At 46.6% G+C, this 17,418-nt stretch overlaps 1 protein-coding gene across 2 annotated transcripts in view; it reads left to right on the forward strand.

Annotated features, from left to right (window-relative positions):
* The window catches only part of LOC129384928 (uncharacterized), a 159,931-nt gene that overhangs the window by 133,622 nt on the left and 8,891 nt on the right, over positions 1-17,418 (forward strand). For both annotated transcript variants that reach the window (XM_072287584.1, XM_055070604.2), the window contains one exon: positions 6,110-6,329. In XM_072287584.1, the coding sequence (XP_072143685.1) occupies positions 6,110-6,329 (220 nt within the window). The remainder of the gene's footprint in view (positions 1-6,109; positions 6,330-17,418) is intronic.

Consider the following 17,418-nt stretch of genomic DNA (forward strand, 5'->3'; position numbering starts at 1 on the left):
GTGGGCCCGCTGAATCCATTTTCAGAATATTTTCCTTCTCGCATCATAAGGTCACTGTTGCTCCAAGTTCTCATTGATCAGACATTTGCGATTCCATGTTTTCCTTGTGTTCTGTCCAATTTTTAAACAATTCCGCGCATACGCACTCTATATCAGACCATCTAATAGAAAAAGTATTTAGCACAAAAATAACCCGCCATTGTGCGACCGTGATATGTACAGGTATACGGTAGTGTGTTCTTTCTGGCACCCAAATTCGTGATTTGGCTTCACAGCTTAGGACGTTTTTTTTTTCATACTATCACATTTGTGCGTAATATAGTGGGTGGACTTGTACATTTTGTGCTGAGGAATTATATTAGTGTATGTGTATTTGATATTCACATGGTCATTGTTTTATCATTCCTACTGCATCATAGCGTTTTGGACATTTCCAACACTGGAGGTATCCTGGTCCTTTTTTCCAGACGATCCAAGGTCCTCTCTTATTTCCTCTAGGCGCTTTTGGACACAACTGCAATATGGCTACTAGATTTGAGTGGACAAAAATCTCATAATTCTTGCTGGGCACCTGCACAACTGGAGTTAAAATTGAAAGATCTACATTCGTAGCGTGTTGCCTTGTCTTACGCGAATGCACCCGCGACGTCATTCTTGTCGTTGGCTTTCTGCAAGAGTGTGGCGCTATTATTAGTCTTCAAGAACGTCGTATCGCATTCTCAGCTGACCAACCAATCGACGTAGACAGTGTAACGCAGACAGTGTAACGCTTCCTCCACGAGCCAGTGTCCTCGTCGATGTCACATGATGTGGCTTACGCGATGGTGAAGCGGTGGCCGAAACTAATTTGGAACACCTCCTGAAGGAAGGTGTGTTATTAGAATTGTTATACAGCTTCGTGATGGCCAACCGCAATTGTTTGTTGCCAACTTTAGCAACGAGCATCGACACCTTTTCGGTAGCACTTCGACAACGTTTGCAGGCGAAGTAGCAAGCGTTAACTGTTTCACGCCTGAAGTAGTGCAGACAGAGGACACGTCTCTGGGCCATATCGACATCAATTCTGAACTCTGTCCACCTATAGCCACACAGCACTGCACAAGCTCTTACACGAATTGGGGTCCTGCTTCGCGAGTTTTTCAAAGGTATGCCAGACTCTCATCACTAGACACATGATCATCACGTTCGAGGACGCACGCCCGATGCACTATCAGCCTTACCGCGTGTCGACAAAAGAACGCGAAGCCATGCGTACGCAGGTCCGGGAGATGCTTGATGATGGCGTCATCGAGCCTTCCAACAGGCCGTGGTCGTCTACGGTCGCTCTGGTCAAAAAGAAAGACGGAACGCTCCGCTTCTGTGTCGACTACCGGAAGCTTAACAACGTGACTAAAAAGGATGTGTACCCGCTGACGCGTATCGACGACTCGTTAGATAAGCTACAGCAGGCCCACTATTTTTCTTCTCTCCATTTAAAAAGTGTCTACTGCCAAATAGAGGTAGATGAACGAGACCGCGTGAAAACAGCCATTGTGACTCTAGGTGGTCTCTACGAATTTCGAAACCTTCTTTTTGGCTTGTGTTCATCTCCGGCTACTTTCCAGCGAATGATGGACACTGTCCTCACTGGAGTGAAGTGGCACAGTTGTCTTGCGTACCTTGATAATGTGGTCCTATCTTCTGAAATGTTCGAGCAGCATCTTTACCGCCCGCGATGTGTGCTAGAAGCCATCGGATCGGCAGACCTGACACTAAAGTCGGAAAAGTGACACTTCGGTTATGAAGAGTTAGAGTTCCTCGGGCATGCAGTAAGCGCCAAAGGGGTCCGACCCGAAACAGAGAAGCTTGCCGTTGTGGCTGCATTTCGAGCTCCTGCCGATAAGAAGGCCTTCCGGCGCTTCCCAGATTTGTGCCCCTAGTATCGCCGGTTTATTGATGGCTTTTCGAAGATAGCGAAGCCTGTGACTAGCCTTACGAGGGATGACACGCCATTTGTCTGCCATAAGGAGCAACAGGCATCTTTTGCTGAATTACGGCAGCGCCTACAGTAAGCACCCGTTCTTGTACATTTTGTCGATGATGCCGATACAGAGGTGCATACCGACGCCAGTAGCATTCGGCTCGGCGCAGTGCTCGTCCAGCGTCAAGATGGAGGGGAAAGACATAGCCTATGACAGCTGCTCACTGTCCCGTGCCGAGCTGATTAGTTCGACTACAGAGAAAGAGTGTCTCGCAGTCGTGTTGGCGATTATCGAGTTTCGACCCTACCTATATGGTCGTCCCTTCAATGTAGAGAAGGACTACCGCCCTCTGTTGGTTGGCAAGGATGCGCGATCCTTCAGGACAACTCGTGCGGTGGAGCTCGCGGCTACGGGAATTTGACGTCAATATTGTTTATAAGTCAGGCCGTAGGCAAGAGGGCGCTGATACACTGTCCCAAGCACCCATTGATCCAGTCAGTCAGGGTACAGAGGAGGATCACGGATTTCTGGGCACCATTAGTTCATCAGATTTGAATAGACGGCAGCGTGACGACCCTGGGATTCGACCGGTTATCGATCATTTAGAGGGTCGTGGCTCAGCCCTACCACACCATCTGTCCCGCTCGTTAAGTCCTTCTGTCTACGGGACAACGTGCCGTATAAGAGGTATGCCCGTTCGAACAGCCGTGCTTACCTCCGGGTCATTCCAAGAGACATAAGAGACGACGACCTCTTCGCTTGCCATGACGAATGCACATCTGGCTATATAGGCTTCTCACGAACACTCGATAGAGTAATCGAGATGTACTATTGGCCCAGGCTTTCGAAAAACGTCAAACAGTACGTTAAAAGCTGTCGTGAATGCTAGCGCCGAAAGACACTGTCCGTTAAGCCAACTGGCTTCCTTCAGCCAATTGATGCACCTCACAAGCCTTTCAACCAAGATGACATGGACATTCTCGGACCGTTTCCTCTTTCTACCGGCGGCAGCAACGTGTGCTCGTCACGACTGATGATTCAAAATGATATGCTGAGACACAGGCGATCCCACGAGCCACGGCTTCAGAGGTAGCACAATTCTTCATGGGCCACATCGTACTGCGTCACGGTGCTCCCTCCATTGTCATAACAGACAGAGGGACAGCATTCACAGCTCAGCTTATAGATGAAATTTTGGATTAAGCAATACCAAACATCGGATGACGACCGCGTATCATCCATAGACCAACGGACTTACTGAGGGACTGAATAAGATGATCACAGACGTGATCTCCACGTACAGGGTGGTCCTTTTTGAAAGAAGACACGCAAGCGCGTGGCCCGTGCTCTGCGGGGGCTGCTTAGAGCTCCAGAAAATGGCAGCAAGGAGAAGCACGTCCGCTTGTGGCTTCATCTATTGGCGGCCAGAATAACCAGGCATGGCCGATTGGCAAGCGCCTGCTAGGATTAGCTGGAACGCCCCTCCCCCGCCCCCCTCGCATGACTGTTGCGCAAAGAGCGCGGCCTGCAGCACAATGTCTGCTGCTAGAAGACCGCGCCGGATACGCAAGCGCATTGGAAACGTGGAAGCGACAAACCTACGCCCGGTAGTTATTAGGTACACCCGGAGTACCTATATTAAAGCGTAAGCATTCTAGGGCTACTTCCATCGGAATCTGTCCGTCCGTCCGTTTGTCTATCTGTACCACGTGACACAGTGCACTGCGTGCACAGGTATACGTGAGGTCCTATGGAGGTGTATATGAGGATGCCTTATGACTACGTATGACTACTGAGATTTATGACTACATGTAGTCAGTACAGAGAGGTGTAATTGTAATTAAGATTAATGAAGACTAATATTATGTACGATAATATTAGTTAAGCGTAATGGTGATTAATCAACGGTAATCAGGAATTGTGAGGCTAATTAAGATATACGTTAAATTATTAGACTAATCAAGAATAACTAATGTTAAACCAACGCAGCCTAATCAAGAACAATTAAAGGTACCTTGATAATAGTTAGACCTACTTAAGTAATCTCAGTTAATTATTACAGATACAGACGTCTCCGTGATAACTTTAACGAAGGCTAATTAATAACGTAATTGAGCAAATGTCGTCACTATACAAATAACAGCCTGAGTAAATGCTCAAAGAAATAATTGCGTTTACTTACCTAAGCTAAAGTTTCACCTAAGTGCACTTCTCTCCTAAGCCGCTCCGAATCAGGTGAAGTTTGTTAACGCTATGGGCTGAGTGGAGAGCCAGGACTCCGTACTGCAAAAAAAGTACGCAGAAACTCTACTCGAGTTGCCAAAGTGTTCGTAAGCCTACGCCCAAATTTCAAGTTGTCCTGCCCCCAAATTTCAAGTTGCCCCACCCCAAAATTTAAGTTAGCCCACCCCTACTACAGGCTTCCCCATGATTTTTGGGGGGACCAGATGTATATCTATGGTTACTGTCTCTAATAAATTTTTTTCAATGGTTCCTCATCGCTTACGAACATTTGCGCTACAATATTGATTCAATGTCGTAACTTCGTACTTTACGCATTTTTGTGCAGATAAAAGGCATGACACTTTTCGTGTGGCGGACAGATCTTGTTGCGGTACTCGCCAAATAAGGCTTACGCTTTAAAATGTGCTGGGAGCGCTTATTAGCCAGCGGATATATATTGGTCCTTCCACGTCTCCAGTGCGCTAGCGTATCGAGCGCTGTTTGCTAGCAGCAGACGCTACCTTGGAGGCCCCGCCTGTTGCGCATCCGCCTGGCGTGGGCGGCAGTCCACAGCCGCTTGCCTATCAGCCGTGTCTGGTTATTCTGACCGCCAATAGATGGCGCTACAAGCGGACGTGCCTCCCCTTGCTGCCTGCTGCTGGCGCTCTAAGCAGCCGCCGCAGAGCACAGGCCATGCGCTCGCGTGTTCCCTTTCATAAAGGACCACCCTGTACATCGAGGTTCAACAAAAAACATGGGATCGGATGTTGCCTTACGTGACCTTTGAGTATAACTCCGCCGTGCAAGAGATGACGCGATTCGCACCATTTCGCCTTCTCTGTGGTCGCGAAGTCCAGACGATGCTGGATGCTACGCTGCTGTGTCAAGACGCCGGCCAATTGACCACTGACGCCGACGAATTTGCTGAGCGTGCCGAGCTCGGCAGCTCGCGCGGCTGCACATCGGCCAGCAGCAGCAGTCAGACGCACGACGCGACAGCACCGTCACAGGGACGTGTCCTACAAGTCCGGAAACCAAGTTTGGATGTGGACCCCTGTTCGCCGCCGTTGCCTCTGTGAAAAGTGGCTGAGCCGGTATTTGGGTCTGTGTAAAGTACAACGCCGTGTCAGTGACGTTAACTACGAAGTGGTCCCGGACACAGAGGCAACCGAGCTCAGACACAGTTCATGTTTAGCGCATGAAACCGTACACTGCGCGTTAGTAATATTTTTTTCTCTCATTCACCCTTCTTTGTTTATGCTTTTCATTTATCTTCGTGAGGTTGTCTCTTTGTTGATTGACTGTGTCAGCAGAACGGTTCTTTTTCTTTTTTGTACTTTCGCTTTGTCTGCTTTGCGTTACATTTTTTTTATTGCTTACGCCCATGTTGCGGCATCGAGACGATGCTTCTGTTCGGAAGAGGGGATAATGCCACATGTAGGTAGTGGGTCGTGCCCAAATGAACAAAGAAGACCGCACGTCCCTTCCCTGCTTGCGAGTCAACCTCGACGGACGTGTTTTCCAGAAGCCGACTGCTCTGCGGTGTATTAGAACCCAACAGTACTTCTGAAGGCTCGTGGCAATATATAGTACATTTGTATTGTTTTATGCCTTGTTTCCACAGTTCGCTCAACGGACTTAGTCTGCAACTGCTCCTTCGGTGTTTCTTGTCAAATAAACATATATATATATATATATATATATATATATATATATATATATATATATATATATATATATATATATATATTAGGTTTTCTGTGAGGTTCCCGCTACAATCTTTCATATAAGCAGGCTCTCACTCCATAATTTATTACCTACCGCATTTTTTTTTACCAAATGAAACGATTCTTTATTCTTCATTTGCCTGGAAGAGTATAATTTTACCCACGCAATGCCTACAGTTTTCTGCATTTTGTCTGCAGAATTGGCATCAATGCTCCAGGGGCAGTGCGTGACCTTGGCAAGCCACAGACGTCAGGCGTAACCGTAAGGATCGGCGTCCGGAAAAACCTCACGATGTATGTATTTCTTGCGGATTACGGAACAGCTCCGGTGTCAGCGCCGTTTTCGGAACTTTTGATGAGTGGCCATTACTACGTTCCACGATTCACTCCAAATTTCAACGTCAGACGCGTCCAAATTGTAAGTACCTAAAATAATATCAATATGAATTGAGGGTCAAAAATGAAGCAGTACCTTGATTCGCTTCAATTTCTCACCTGAGTTCTCTCGGCCCATTATTCCTAATACGTAACTGACATTACCCCATAATCTTATTCACGGTAGTTATTACTACTCAATTTGGCGAATTATTTCACTTTACTTACCAGCAGTGCTCTTCAAATAATGTCACTACCTTGGACGTGCAATTAGTAGCAGCGCATATTGACAAATATGTGATAAGTACTGCATAACTTATCTCTTTATGTGAACTTGTCGAATGTATTATCTTTTCCCTTAGGATGTATTTTGCCAACGTCGAATTGAAGCTAGCTAGCGTGAAGGGCGTGTATATTTGTAATCCTGTAACTATCGCCACATGCACGATATTTCTCAAGGAATTCTATAACTTGAAGCTACATTGGGCTTGTACTTATTATGCTATCACGCTATTTAAAGGGGTCCCGAACCGCCCCTCGGGCTTCGTGGGAAAACACTGTCCCCGCATGGCTGCCGTCAGCACCTCAGCCGAAATTTGCAATCGTGCGTGGTTTGTGGAGCTCGCAAGCGTAGCGAGAAGTCAGCTTTTCTCCAACGCTGTCTTTTCAACAGAAGCCAGCTCCTCACTCTTTTCTGGACGCTTTGTACGCAATATAGCAGATTCACATATGCGGCTGCTGTTGGCCAATAGCTGACATTATTCAAAAAAAGCTGTTTAGATCAGTGCGCATCTTCCGACCCTTACTGTGCGTATATATTGACGCAGTTAAATGAACACACAGAAGTAAGCTAAAATATGCTTTCGAATTTGGATAATTACTTAGATACAGAAGAAACCGGCTATCGTCTGCTCACACTCGGCCACGGGCACCCGTAGCCGAGCGGGTGGCCTGTGCACTTATTAAACGGTAATTAAACTTTGGCCGCTCTGCTCATCGGTATTCTAGCCATCGGGTCTCACTGATTTCGACTAGTTTTGAGCACTCAATTGGCCTCGAACTAAGTGAAACCCAATGTCAGACAACACGCATTCTTTTACGCAAGCACTCACTCCTGGCCGCTCCTGGTTATACGCCTTGACAGACTTTGTCTCGTATTGAGCCATTTATAGCGATTCAATATGGATGCGGCTGCTCTCCGTCAGTCAAGATAATGCAGGACAAAGCAGGTCCGAGCGCGGCCCCATCACATAGCACGGTTAGACTGGAGCGTGTGAGCGCTAGCTCGCGCTCAAGCGCCGTCGTGCACAGTTGCATGTAGCTGCGGCCTCCTACGTAGCGCAGATGCAGCGGCCACCGCGGGAGACCGCGATGTGTCCGATGGCACGAGACGTTCATTTGAGGGATCGCCAGGTGATTGTGCGCATGCGCGAGTAAGAGCAGGCCTGAGAGAGAAAATGTGGGGGCTTTAGCTCCTTTAAAGGGGCACTATAGGTTTCTATGAAGTCAAGTTATAGAGATCAAGCAATGCTCTAGAATTTATAAGGCATCAATATAATTGCGAACAGAGCTTTAGTAACCGAGGAATTCAGGTAAATGCATGACACGATTTGACACCCCCCAGCGACATTCCGGTACTAGCCCGATGACGAAGGCCCTCCTCATCATGATTTATCACTAGTACTTAGCTACTCGTATTGAAAAGATAATTTCGTTAGGTTATAAGACGGAAGAAAATGCTACTTGTCTACTTCTGTTCGATTCTAAGAAAAAATAACATTTGACGTTACCCTTCAGTAGTATTGGTGGTCGAAAGGTTTTGTTTTCGCTCGACTCTGCGCGCTCGATTCTGCGTCGCGCTCGCTTTCGAGTTTCAGTTCTTTCGTATTGCGCTGGTTTTGCTGGCTCGCAAAACTTGCATTTGGAACAAGCAGCGAGAATGCACCGTCCATGTGATGTTGTGGGATGTGCGAATGGTCCGCGGAACTTGGCCAAAGACAGATGCAGCGGTGAATCCAACGTTACTTATCACGGCACGGCAGCTTTTCTGAGAGCATGCCTAACCTTGCATGGCTTCTGTTGCAGGTGCTTTTTCTTCGTATGGTCTCAAGTGCGGGGTTTCTAACCATCCCGAAGCATGTCCCGCCGCATCTTGCACCGCCCAACGCATCGCAAGCTGCCAAGTTTCTGCAAGATTATCAACTTATCGATTGCATCGGCGAAGTCAACGCTGGATCGTCCAGTGGAACCGTGACGTCACGGCCTTCAGCTATAAAGGCAGCTGCTTCACCCGAGACCTTCAGAGGGCACGGCAGCTTTTCTGAGAGCATGCCTATCCATGCGTGGCTTGTGTTGCAGGTGCTTTTTCTTCGTATGGTCTCAAGTGCGGGGTTTCTAACCATCCCGAAGCATGTCCCGCCGCATCTTGCACCGCCCAACGCATCGCAAGCTGCCAAGTTTCTGCAATATTATCAAGTTATCGATTGCATCGGCGAAGTCAACGCTGGATCGTCCAGTGGAACCGTGACGTCACGGCCTTCTGCTATAAAGGCAGCTGCTTCACCCGAGACCTTCAGAGAGCACGGCAGCTTTGCTGAGAGCATGCCTAACCATGCGTGGCTTGTGTTGCAGGTGCTTTTTCTTCGTATGGTCTCAAGTGCGGGGTTTCTAACCATCCCGAAGCATGTCCCGCCGCATCTTGCACCGCCCATCGCATCGCAAGCTGCCAAGTTTCTGCAAGATTATCAAGTTATCGATTGCATCGGCGAAGTCAACGCTGCATCGTCCAGTGGAACCGTGACGTCACGGCCTTCAGCTATAAAGGCAGCTGCTTTACCCGAGACCTTCAGAGGGCACGGCAGCTTTTCTGAGAGCATGCCTAACCATGCGTGGCTTGTGTTGCAGGTGCTTTTTCTTCGTATGGTCTCAAGTGCGGGGTTTCTAACCATCCCGAAGCCTGTCCCGCCGCATCTTGCACCGCCCAACGCATCGCAAGCTGCCAAGCTTCTGCAAGATTATCAAGTTATCGATTGCATCGGCGAAGTCAACGCTGGATCGTCCAGTGGAACCGTGACGTCACGGCCTTCAGCTATAAAGGCAGCTGCTTCACCCGAGACCTTCAGAGAGCACGGCAGCTTTTCTGAGAGCATGCCTAACCATGCGTGGCTCGTGTTGCTGGTCAGTTTTTATAATCCCTATTCTAATGTACGTGCAAGCTGTTATGGTTTTTTTGTGCTGCTGTGCCCCCAACGGTGTTTTCATATGATTGCTGATTGTTGGCATACTGTACTTATCGCTTTGTGTGGAGATGTGGAAGAAAATCCTGGCCCTGAAGGTCAAGAAATGCTGAATGCCATCTTTACTGCTCTGAAGGAACTTAAAGAATCCGAGAAAAAGCGTGATGACACACTGTCCCAAATGAATTCTCAGCTGTCTAGGCTGGACGAAGTGTTACGAATATCAAAAGCGAATGAACAGAAAATATCTGTCCTGGAGAAATCGGTGAAGCATTTCGAAAAGGTTTTGGCTGCTCAGGATAAAAAGCTTAACGATTACGAAGACAGAGCACGTCGAAATAACTTGGTGGTGTTTGGAATTCCTGAAAAGCCTGACGAAACTAGCGACATGCTCGAGGATATGGTGGTCCGGCAGGTTTGTCATGATCGACTGGGGATCGTAGTCAAATCATCGGAGAGCATACATAGGATCGGCAGGTTACGGAATAACAAACCCAGGCACATAATTTTTCGTTTGTACAACTTCAGACAAAAAGATTCTATCAAGAAAGTTTGCTTTAAACTAAGAGATACAGGGGTATTGATATCACATGATTACTCACAAAGAACCCTTGCTATCAGAAAAAAGCTTTGGCAGTCTATCGGCACCGATAGAAAAGCTGGGGACAGGGTCAGACTGGTGCATGATAAGCTGTTCGTAAACAACGAAGCTTACACGTGGGATGAAGGCAAAAATTGTAGAGTGCTCTTGCGCAGGGCCAATTGTCCAGCGCAGAAAGTCCGAAATGCCAATTCTGGAAACAGGAATGAAGACTGACGTAATATCAACACCGCAAACGCCGGAAAGAAACTTTTTCGGCTTCTTTGCCTGAACGCACGAAGCTTATGCAACACATATGACCAACTAGAACGAGTGCTCCTGTTGTATGATCCTCATGTTGCGGTAATTACCGAGACCTGGCTGCGACCAGAAATAACAAACGATTGTGTTTTTCCGACAACATATAACTGCTATCGCAAAGACCGTCTGACACGCGGCGGAGGCGTGGTTGTTTTATTAAAAAAAACATTGCTTTCTTTGCTTTTGCCTGCTGTTAGCGCGGAGCATGAAAGTGCTTTCTGTAAGGTGACGTTGTCAGGTAACCAAGTTGTCGTCAGGGGCGTTTACAGACCACCCGGGGCTCATCCGGATTTCTCATTATAGTTGTATGATTACCTAGACAGTTATCAAAATCGAAATGTTATTATTGCCGGGGACTTCAACTTACCTCATATTGACTGGTATTCAATGTCATGCGGCTCAACGGACACTAAAAGTTCTGAAACCTTGCTAGATATATTACTAGCGCACAACCTTACCCAAACTGTTTACCTGCCTACAAGGATTACAGATTCAGCGACTTCAATTCTCGATCTTGTATTATGCTCTGCTAGCATCTCTGACTATAAAGCTGAAGTGAACGAAGGGATCTCTGACCACAAAATAGTGTACTTCACATGCGCGCTTCCTACTCGATCACAGTTACGTACTCCCAAGTATATCACTGTTAAAAATTATGATTCTGCTGACGACCTTCAAATTGTGCATTGTTTGGAAGAAGCACTTGTACAGCTTGATACTGACGATGACGTGAATTCTTTGTGGAACAAGTTTAAGTCCTCGTGCCACTTTTGTATCAGAAAATTCATTCCAGATAAAACAAAAAAGATCGGCAGACAGAACCCTTGGATAAACAGAGACATCATTCATCTCAAACGTAAAATAAAACGATACCGAAAATCTAAAGATAACGACAGGACAATTGTTGGCACGATGGCAAATGACTTGGCTCTAAAACTGAGAGAGGCAAGGGAACACTATTTTACGGAAACACTTGGTCAATTTGCCTCCCAGAACTCCCCAAAATTTTGGCAATTCCTATCTAACAAAGATTCCCAACTTTCGTGGGAAATATTCGGTGGTGAAGTAACAATTACAGATGCAAAGAAAATAGCTGAAGCATTTAATGCGTTTTTCCAAAGTATTTATTCCACTTCGAGCACTAGTGTTGCCGAGAGGCAGATAATTGACAGCCCAGACGTGATCAGTGTAACTATTGAGGGTGTGACTGAGCTCCTTCTACGGTTAGACGCAAAGAAAGCTACAGGGCCAGATAACATTCCTCCTGCTTTTCTTAAAAGATATTCCGAAGTATTAGCTCGGTTTGTGGTCATTATTTTTACTAAATCTTTAGCCTGTGGTACTGTTCCCGAGGATTAGCGTTTGGCACGAGTAATACCAGTTTTTAAGAAAGGTCGCCGATCTTCTGTAAGTAATTACAGACCAATATCACTCAGCTGTTGCTGCTGAAAAACTTTAGAACACATCATAGTCACTTACCTGAATAATTTTTTGGATAGAAATAATATACTCACGACTAATCAGCATGGTTTTAGACAAGGTTACTCCACAACCACACAGTTAGTAGTCACTGTCCATGAGCTCGCTTCCGTGCTCGATGGGGGCGGTCAAGTTGACGCTATTTTCTTAGATTATTCTAAGGCTTTCGACAGAGTCCCTCATTCGAAACTAATATATAAAATGAAACTTCTCGGAATACCCCTACAGATCATAAACTGGGTAAATTCATACCTGACTGGTCGTAAGCAGTATGTGGAAATAAATGGATCATGCTCCCGGTTATTGGGGGTAACTTCCGGCGTACCTCAGGATCGGTGCTGGGTCCAGTAATGTTTAATATTTATGTTAATGACCTAGTCAAAATTGTGGAATCACCTGTTCGCGTCAAATTGTTTGCAGATGATTGTATTATATTAAGCAACATTCGAACTGTCTCTGATCAGCTTTTTCTGGAAGAAACCTTGGATAGGTTGGCAGAATGGTGCAATGAATGGGATATGGTTATTAATTATGACAAAACAGTGCATATGTGTATTACAAATAAGTTAAGAAAGCTAGAATACTTGTACAAAATAAAGGATAATAAGATTAGGAAAGTAGAAAGCTGCAAATACTTGGGGATAAATTTAACTTCACTTCTATCCTGGGTGCCTCACATAGACAATATAACCTGTGCAGCCCGAAAAAGATAAGGATTTCTAAAGTTTAAATTAGGTGACTCCACATCCTCATTAAGATTAAAAGCCTAAAAAAGGTACGTTAAACCTCTCATAGAATATTCGAGTATCATTTGGGATCCTCACACAGTGGTAGGTATTGAAAAATTAGAAAGAATTCAAAGGTTAGCCGCGCGTGTCATTTATATGCGCTTCAAACGACGTGATTCTCCAACGAATATGCTGGAAGCCGCAAACTTGGAACCACTAACTGATCGAAGGAAAACTGGCAGATTAAATTTCTTTCGCCAGCTTTATTACGGGAAACTAGGAATACAACCGCGTGACTATATTATTAGGGACACATCACGAATTTTCCGCCAAAAACACAGCCAGTATTTAAAACCGATCTTTGCACGAACAAACCTTTTCAAAAACTCATTTTTTCCGAAAACAATCAATGATTGCAATGCCCTACCTGGAAATTCTCACTGGTTACAGCCACCCACTTGATGAATCTTGTTGACTGTAACCCTTGTATATATTTGTATGTTTGCTTATTTTTGTATCTGCTCACGTAGCCCCCTCCTGCTTGGACAGATGTCCGCAGTATTGTGAAAATAAATGAATAAAAAAACTGTGTGCCAACGAATGAACCTCTCCGTTCGAAGTGGTGAAGTGCCGTACCTCTGCCACAGCGCGTCGGCAAAGAGCCGAAATATCGCATAGTGTGCTCGCTGCAGTTTCGTGCAGAGGATTACGAGTTCAACGCCGACTTACTGAAGTCGTGTGGAGTGCCTTTCAAAACAATGCTTTCCCGTAGCGCTGTTCCGTCGGTCTTGCCTGCATTCTCCGAAGCGCAAGAAGTACAGGTCGGCAATAGTGCGGCAATAGGTTTTCACGAAGGAAATGCTACAAATGTGCGAATATGTACAGCCGTGACCTACAGTTGCCATCGTAGTAGTACGCAACGACGCTGGCAGCACGAGCCCTCAGCAGCAGGTCACGTTCATCAGTGCTTAAATCGCTCAAGTCGAGCCCAGCATCGCGAGCCAATGTGTCGTTGTCAGGGTCGTCCATTGCAACGAGCGTCAAAGTTGGCGTCATAAAATAAAGAACCAGCTTATCGTCGCGCGCTTTCCCTTCCACTAGCCACCATAGTTCCGCTTTCGCGCTGCTATCGGCTCTGATTCTGGCCTCGCGCTTGCGTTTTGAGCAGAAAAGTCGTAGCGCTATCTACAGGCGCCATTTTACTCACCGACGGTGCAACGTCACTATGAGACCATGACATCACCACTCCTCGATCGAGGGCAGGTGATTTGAACTGCGCTAGAGTTACGCGGACGCTTCAGAACGCATGTTCTCTTAAAATAAGTCTTTTCTTCGCATGAAACAAGCGTTTCAAGGTTTCTGGGATGGTATTTCAACAGCACATATTGACTTAATATTAACCTTTAGTGTCCCTTTAATATATCGCTCTTCCTAGGCACTACGGAGAAGGCTCCGTAGCGCGTGTTGTATGCGTTTGTGGCTAGGCGGGCCGGCATTGCAGAGTGGGGTTGAGTTTGTTTACGCTCGAGCTCTGGCTGCCGGCGCAGTAAAATAGGTGAAGCAGCAGAAACTGACGGCCCATTTGGCGATCGCTGCGTCGGGCACACTGCATTGCACCTGTGGTGCTCGTGCTAAGTTACTCGTGGCGGACCATAGCTTTCTCGCGCCTTACGACGATGTACTTTGAAAATAACATCACAGATGTTTCCGTGGGACCACTAGGGACTGTAGTAGAGACCGGGGTGCTTATTTAAAAAGGTAGAAGGAAGAGTGTCTTAGCAAGCGCGGTGGAACGCAAGTGGCTGAAAGGTCGCCGGTGACGCTCGACGTCCCTGCAACCGCTATGACAATACGTCACGCTACCCTAACGCCTCATACGCTAACCTAAGCTAACGTTACCCGACGAAACGTTACTAACCAAACGTCGCCGAGACGAAAACACAATAATGGTCACGGGGTGACCCCTGTGAAAATACGCCACGCCATCCGAACACTCTTTATGCTAACTTTAGCAAACGTAACGCATCCTAACGTTAACCGAAGTTAACGTCGCCGAGAAGCAAAGACAAAAATTCGCGCGGCGTAATCGCTGTGACAATACGCCGCGCCACAGTAACACCTTTTACGCTAGCCTAACACAAGGTAACCCAAACATAACCTAAACCTAACCTAACCTAACCTAACGTGTGCAAAACGCAAAGCCAATAATCCTTACGGCCTGACATCAGGCAGTGGCATCGAACGGTGGTTTCTAAGGCTCTGTGCTTTTATTTCACTCAAATGGGACCACTCGAAAATGCTTCTGAAGAGACGCGGAGAGCAGCACACGAAAAGCCTGCCCAGAGCGCAAATACTGCACCAGCAGAGTAGACCAGCCCTCTACTACGGCTTCTACTGCACTCCCGGAAAAATCAGTGATGTCTTTCTCTTTGTTTTTTTTTTTTTGTTTTTTTTTTGTGACAGCGTTGTAAGGGGCAAGAAAGGTTTTCTCCGGCATGACTGACTCAGCACCACCACCACCGCAGGCGCGAGCAAGTGTGTCCGACGTACGTTCCAACACAGCGACCACGAAATGGGGCGTCCGGGCCCACTGCCTCACAGCGCGGGCAGCCAGCATCGGAGCGTAAACAAGCTCGACCCCATTCCGCTATGCTGGCACGCCTAGGGGACAAAGGCATGCAGCACGAACAAAGAAACTTCTCCTTCGCAGTACCTAGGCAAAGTGAGATATTCAAGGAGCAAAAGCCCCCAGATTTACTTCCTCGCACCCGCTTTCTCGCGCCTGCAATGCCGGCACGCTTAGGGACAAACGCATACAAAACGAGCAAAGAAGCTTCTCCTCCGTGGTACCTAGGCAAAGGGACGATGAGCAAAACGTGAACAAGGTGAATGCAAAAGGACTTCTTCTTGGGCAAGTTGGTGCTTAGATTTCCTAGGTATACTTTGTGGCGCAAAATACATTTCTGGAAATGTATTTTGCGCCACAAAGTATACCTAGGAAGGTGAATGCAAGAGCCAACGTTTCGACAAGTGGACTTGTCTTCTTCAAGGCGACGTACGCTTCCCTCGCCACAGTATATATAGGTGGGGTTCTTGTAGAGGGGAGAGGGTGTGAAACGGGAGGGTGCGGAAACGAGGGAAGGTCTGTTAGCGTGTCGGATTGAGAGTAAAGGAACGCTGTGCACAAGGTCAAAGCCAGGGCCACCCCACCACCCCAGTCTGTCGACGCACGCGTGTTAGCCGGCGTGTCAAGGGCGTCTGACACGCCAGCTGAAAAAAAAGGGGAATGGAAAGGGGAAAAAAAGAGAGAAAAAAAAGGGGGGGGGGGATACGCCAAGAAATAAACAAGAAATAAAACAAGTGTTGTTGCCTATAGCTTGAAGTTTAGCATAGGGAATAGTTTCTAAAGCTCCCTTTGAAACGTTTATGCCTATTGGTTGCAATGTCTTGAAATTATGGATAAGGTACGATTCTCTGTATTTTCTTTCTCGTTCAGAACGGAAATCTGACTGTAAGATGTAGAGTTTAAGTTCATTAAAGTTATGACCTGATTGGTTTAAATGCTCGGCGACAGCTTTGGGAAGCTTTGTAGCTGTGTCCGCACGATGTCCGTTTAATCTGACGTTCATTGATTTGTCCTGTTTCACCGATATATTTCTTACAGAAGGAACCTGCAAGCATATAAATCCCATCCGAACTTGTACAAGTGAAGCTAGATTTGACTTAATGGGTATAACTATTTGCGGTGCTTTTAATTTTAATGTCACTTTGAAGGTGCCTGCAGGTTGTGCACCTAGGGCGACAACATGCTTTTATTACGGGGGAATGCTGTTGGCTGACTTTTGCGGGCACTAACATGTCTTTAAGGTTCCTGTTTCGGCGATAGGTAACCCTAGGTACATCCGGGAACGCTTTTCGCGGACGCTCGTTTGTTGATAATATTGGGTGGTATTTTCTAGGATGTTGTTTATGTTTGGGAGCGCATTAAAATATCTTGTTATAAAGGCCGGCGGCCTTTATAATGATCAACATCTATAATGATCATAATGATGATTATAATGGCCAAGACCTGTTCGTGAATGGCAACATATTCGCCTAAGGTTTCCAAGAAAATCCTTGATTCGTAAATGATACCATTTGTGAGTGTCAGGAATGTGCGAAGGTGGCTCACCGCATATAACGCGTGGTTAAAAATAAAACAGATTTTATTGTGCTGCACCGTCAATGAGTTTGTATGACCTCAGATAAATTTTCACCCGCCGTGGTTGCTCAGTGGCTATGGTGTTAGGCTGCTGAGCACGAGGTCGCGGAATCGCATCCCGGCCACGGCGGCCGCATTTCGATGGGGGCGAAATGCGAAAATACCCGTGTACTTAGATTTAGGTGCACGTTAAAGAACCCCAGGTGGTCGAAATTTCCGGAGTCCTCCACTACGGCGTGCCTCATAATCAGAAAGTGGTTTTGGCACGTAAAACCCCATAATTTAGTTTTTTCAGATAAATTTGTCACGATGTTCAACACGGATGTCGTTAGCGACTTTTTCAGAATAGCTCAAATTTTGCCTACATCACTCCGACTGGCATCAAGAACAGCTAGGAACTATGTGTCTTGTAACTGACTGTTAATATGGTCATTACTTTTTTTCCCACTAGTGATGGTAGATGAGCACGTGCGATGGCCACGGGGCAGTCCGGGGCACAGCGATGGGCTTCTGCAGAACTTCACTGAAATCGATTCCCCTTGAGGAAAATGAGAATGCTTAGGGCAAAAGAATTATAGTTCTGCGGT

The sequence above is a fragment of the Dermacentor andersoni genome, chromosome 4 (genome assembly GCF_023375885.2).
Source record: "Dermacentor andersoni chromosome 4, qqDerAnde1_hic_scaffold, whole genome shotgun sequence".
Lineage (NCBI taxonomy): Eukaryota > Metazoa > Arthropoda > Arachnida > Ixodida > Ixodidae > Dermacentor > Dermacentor andersoni.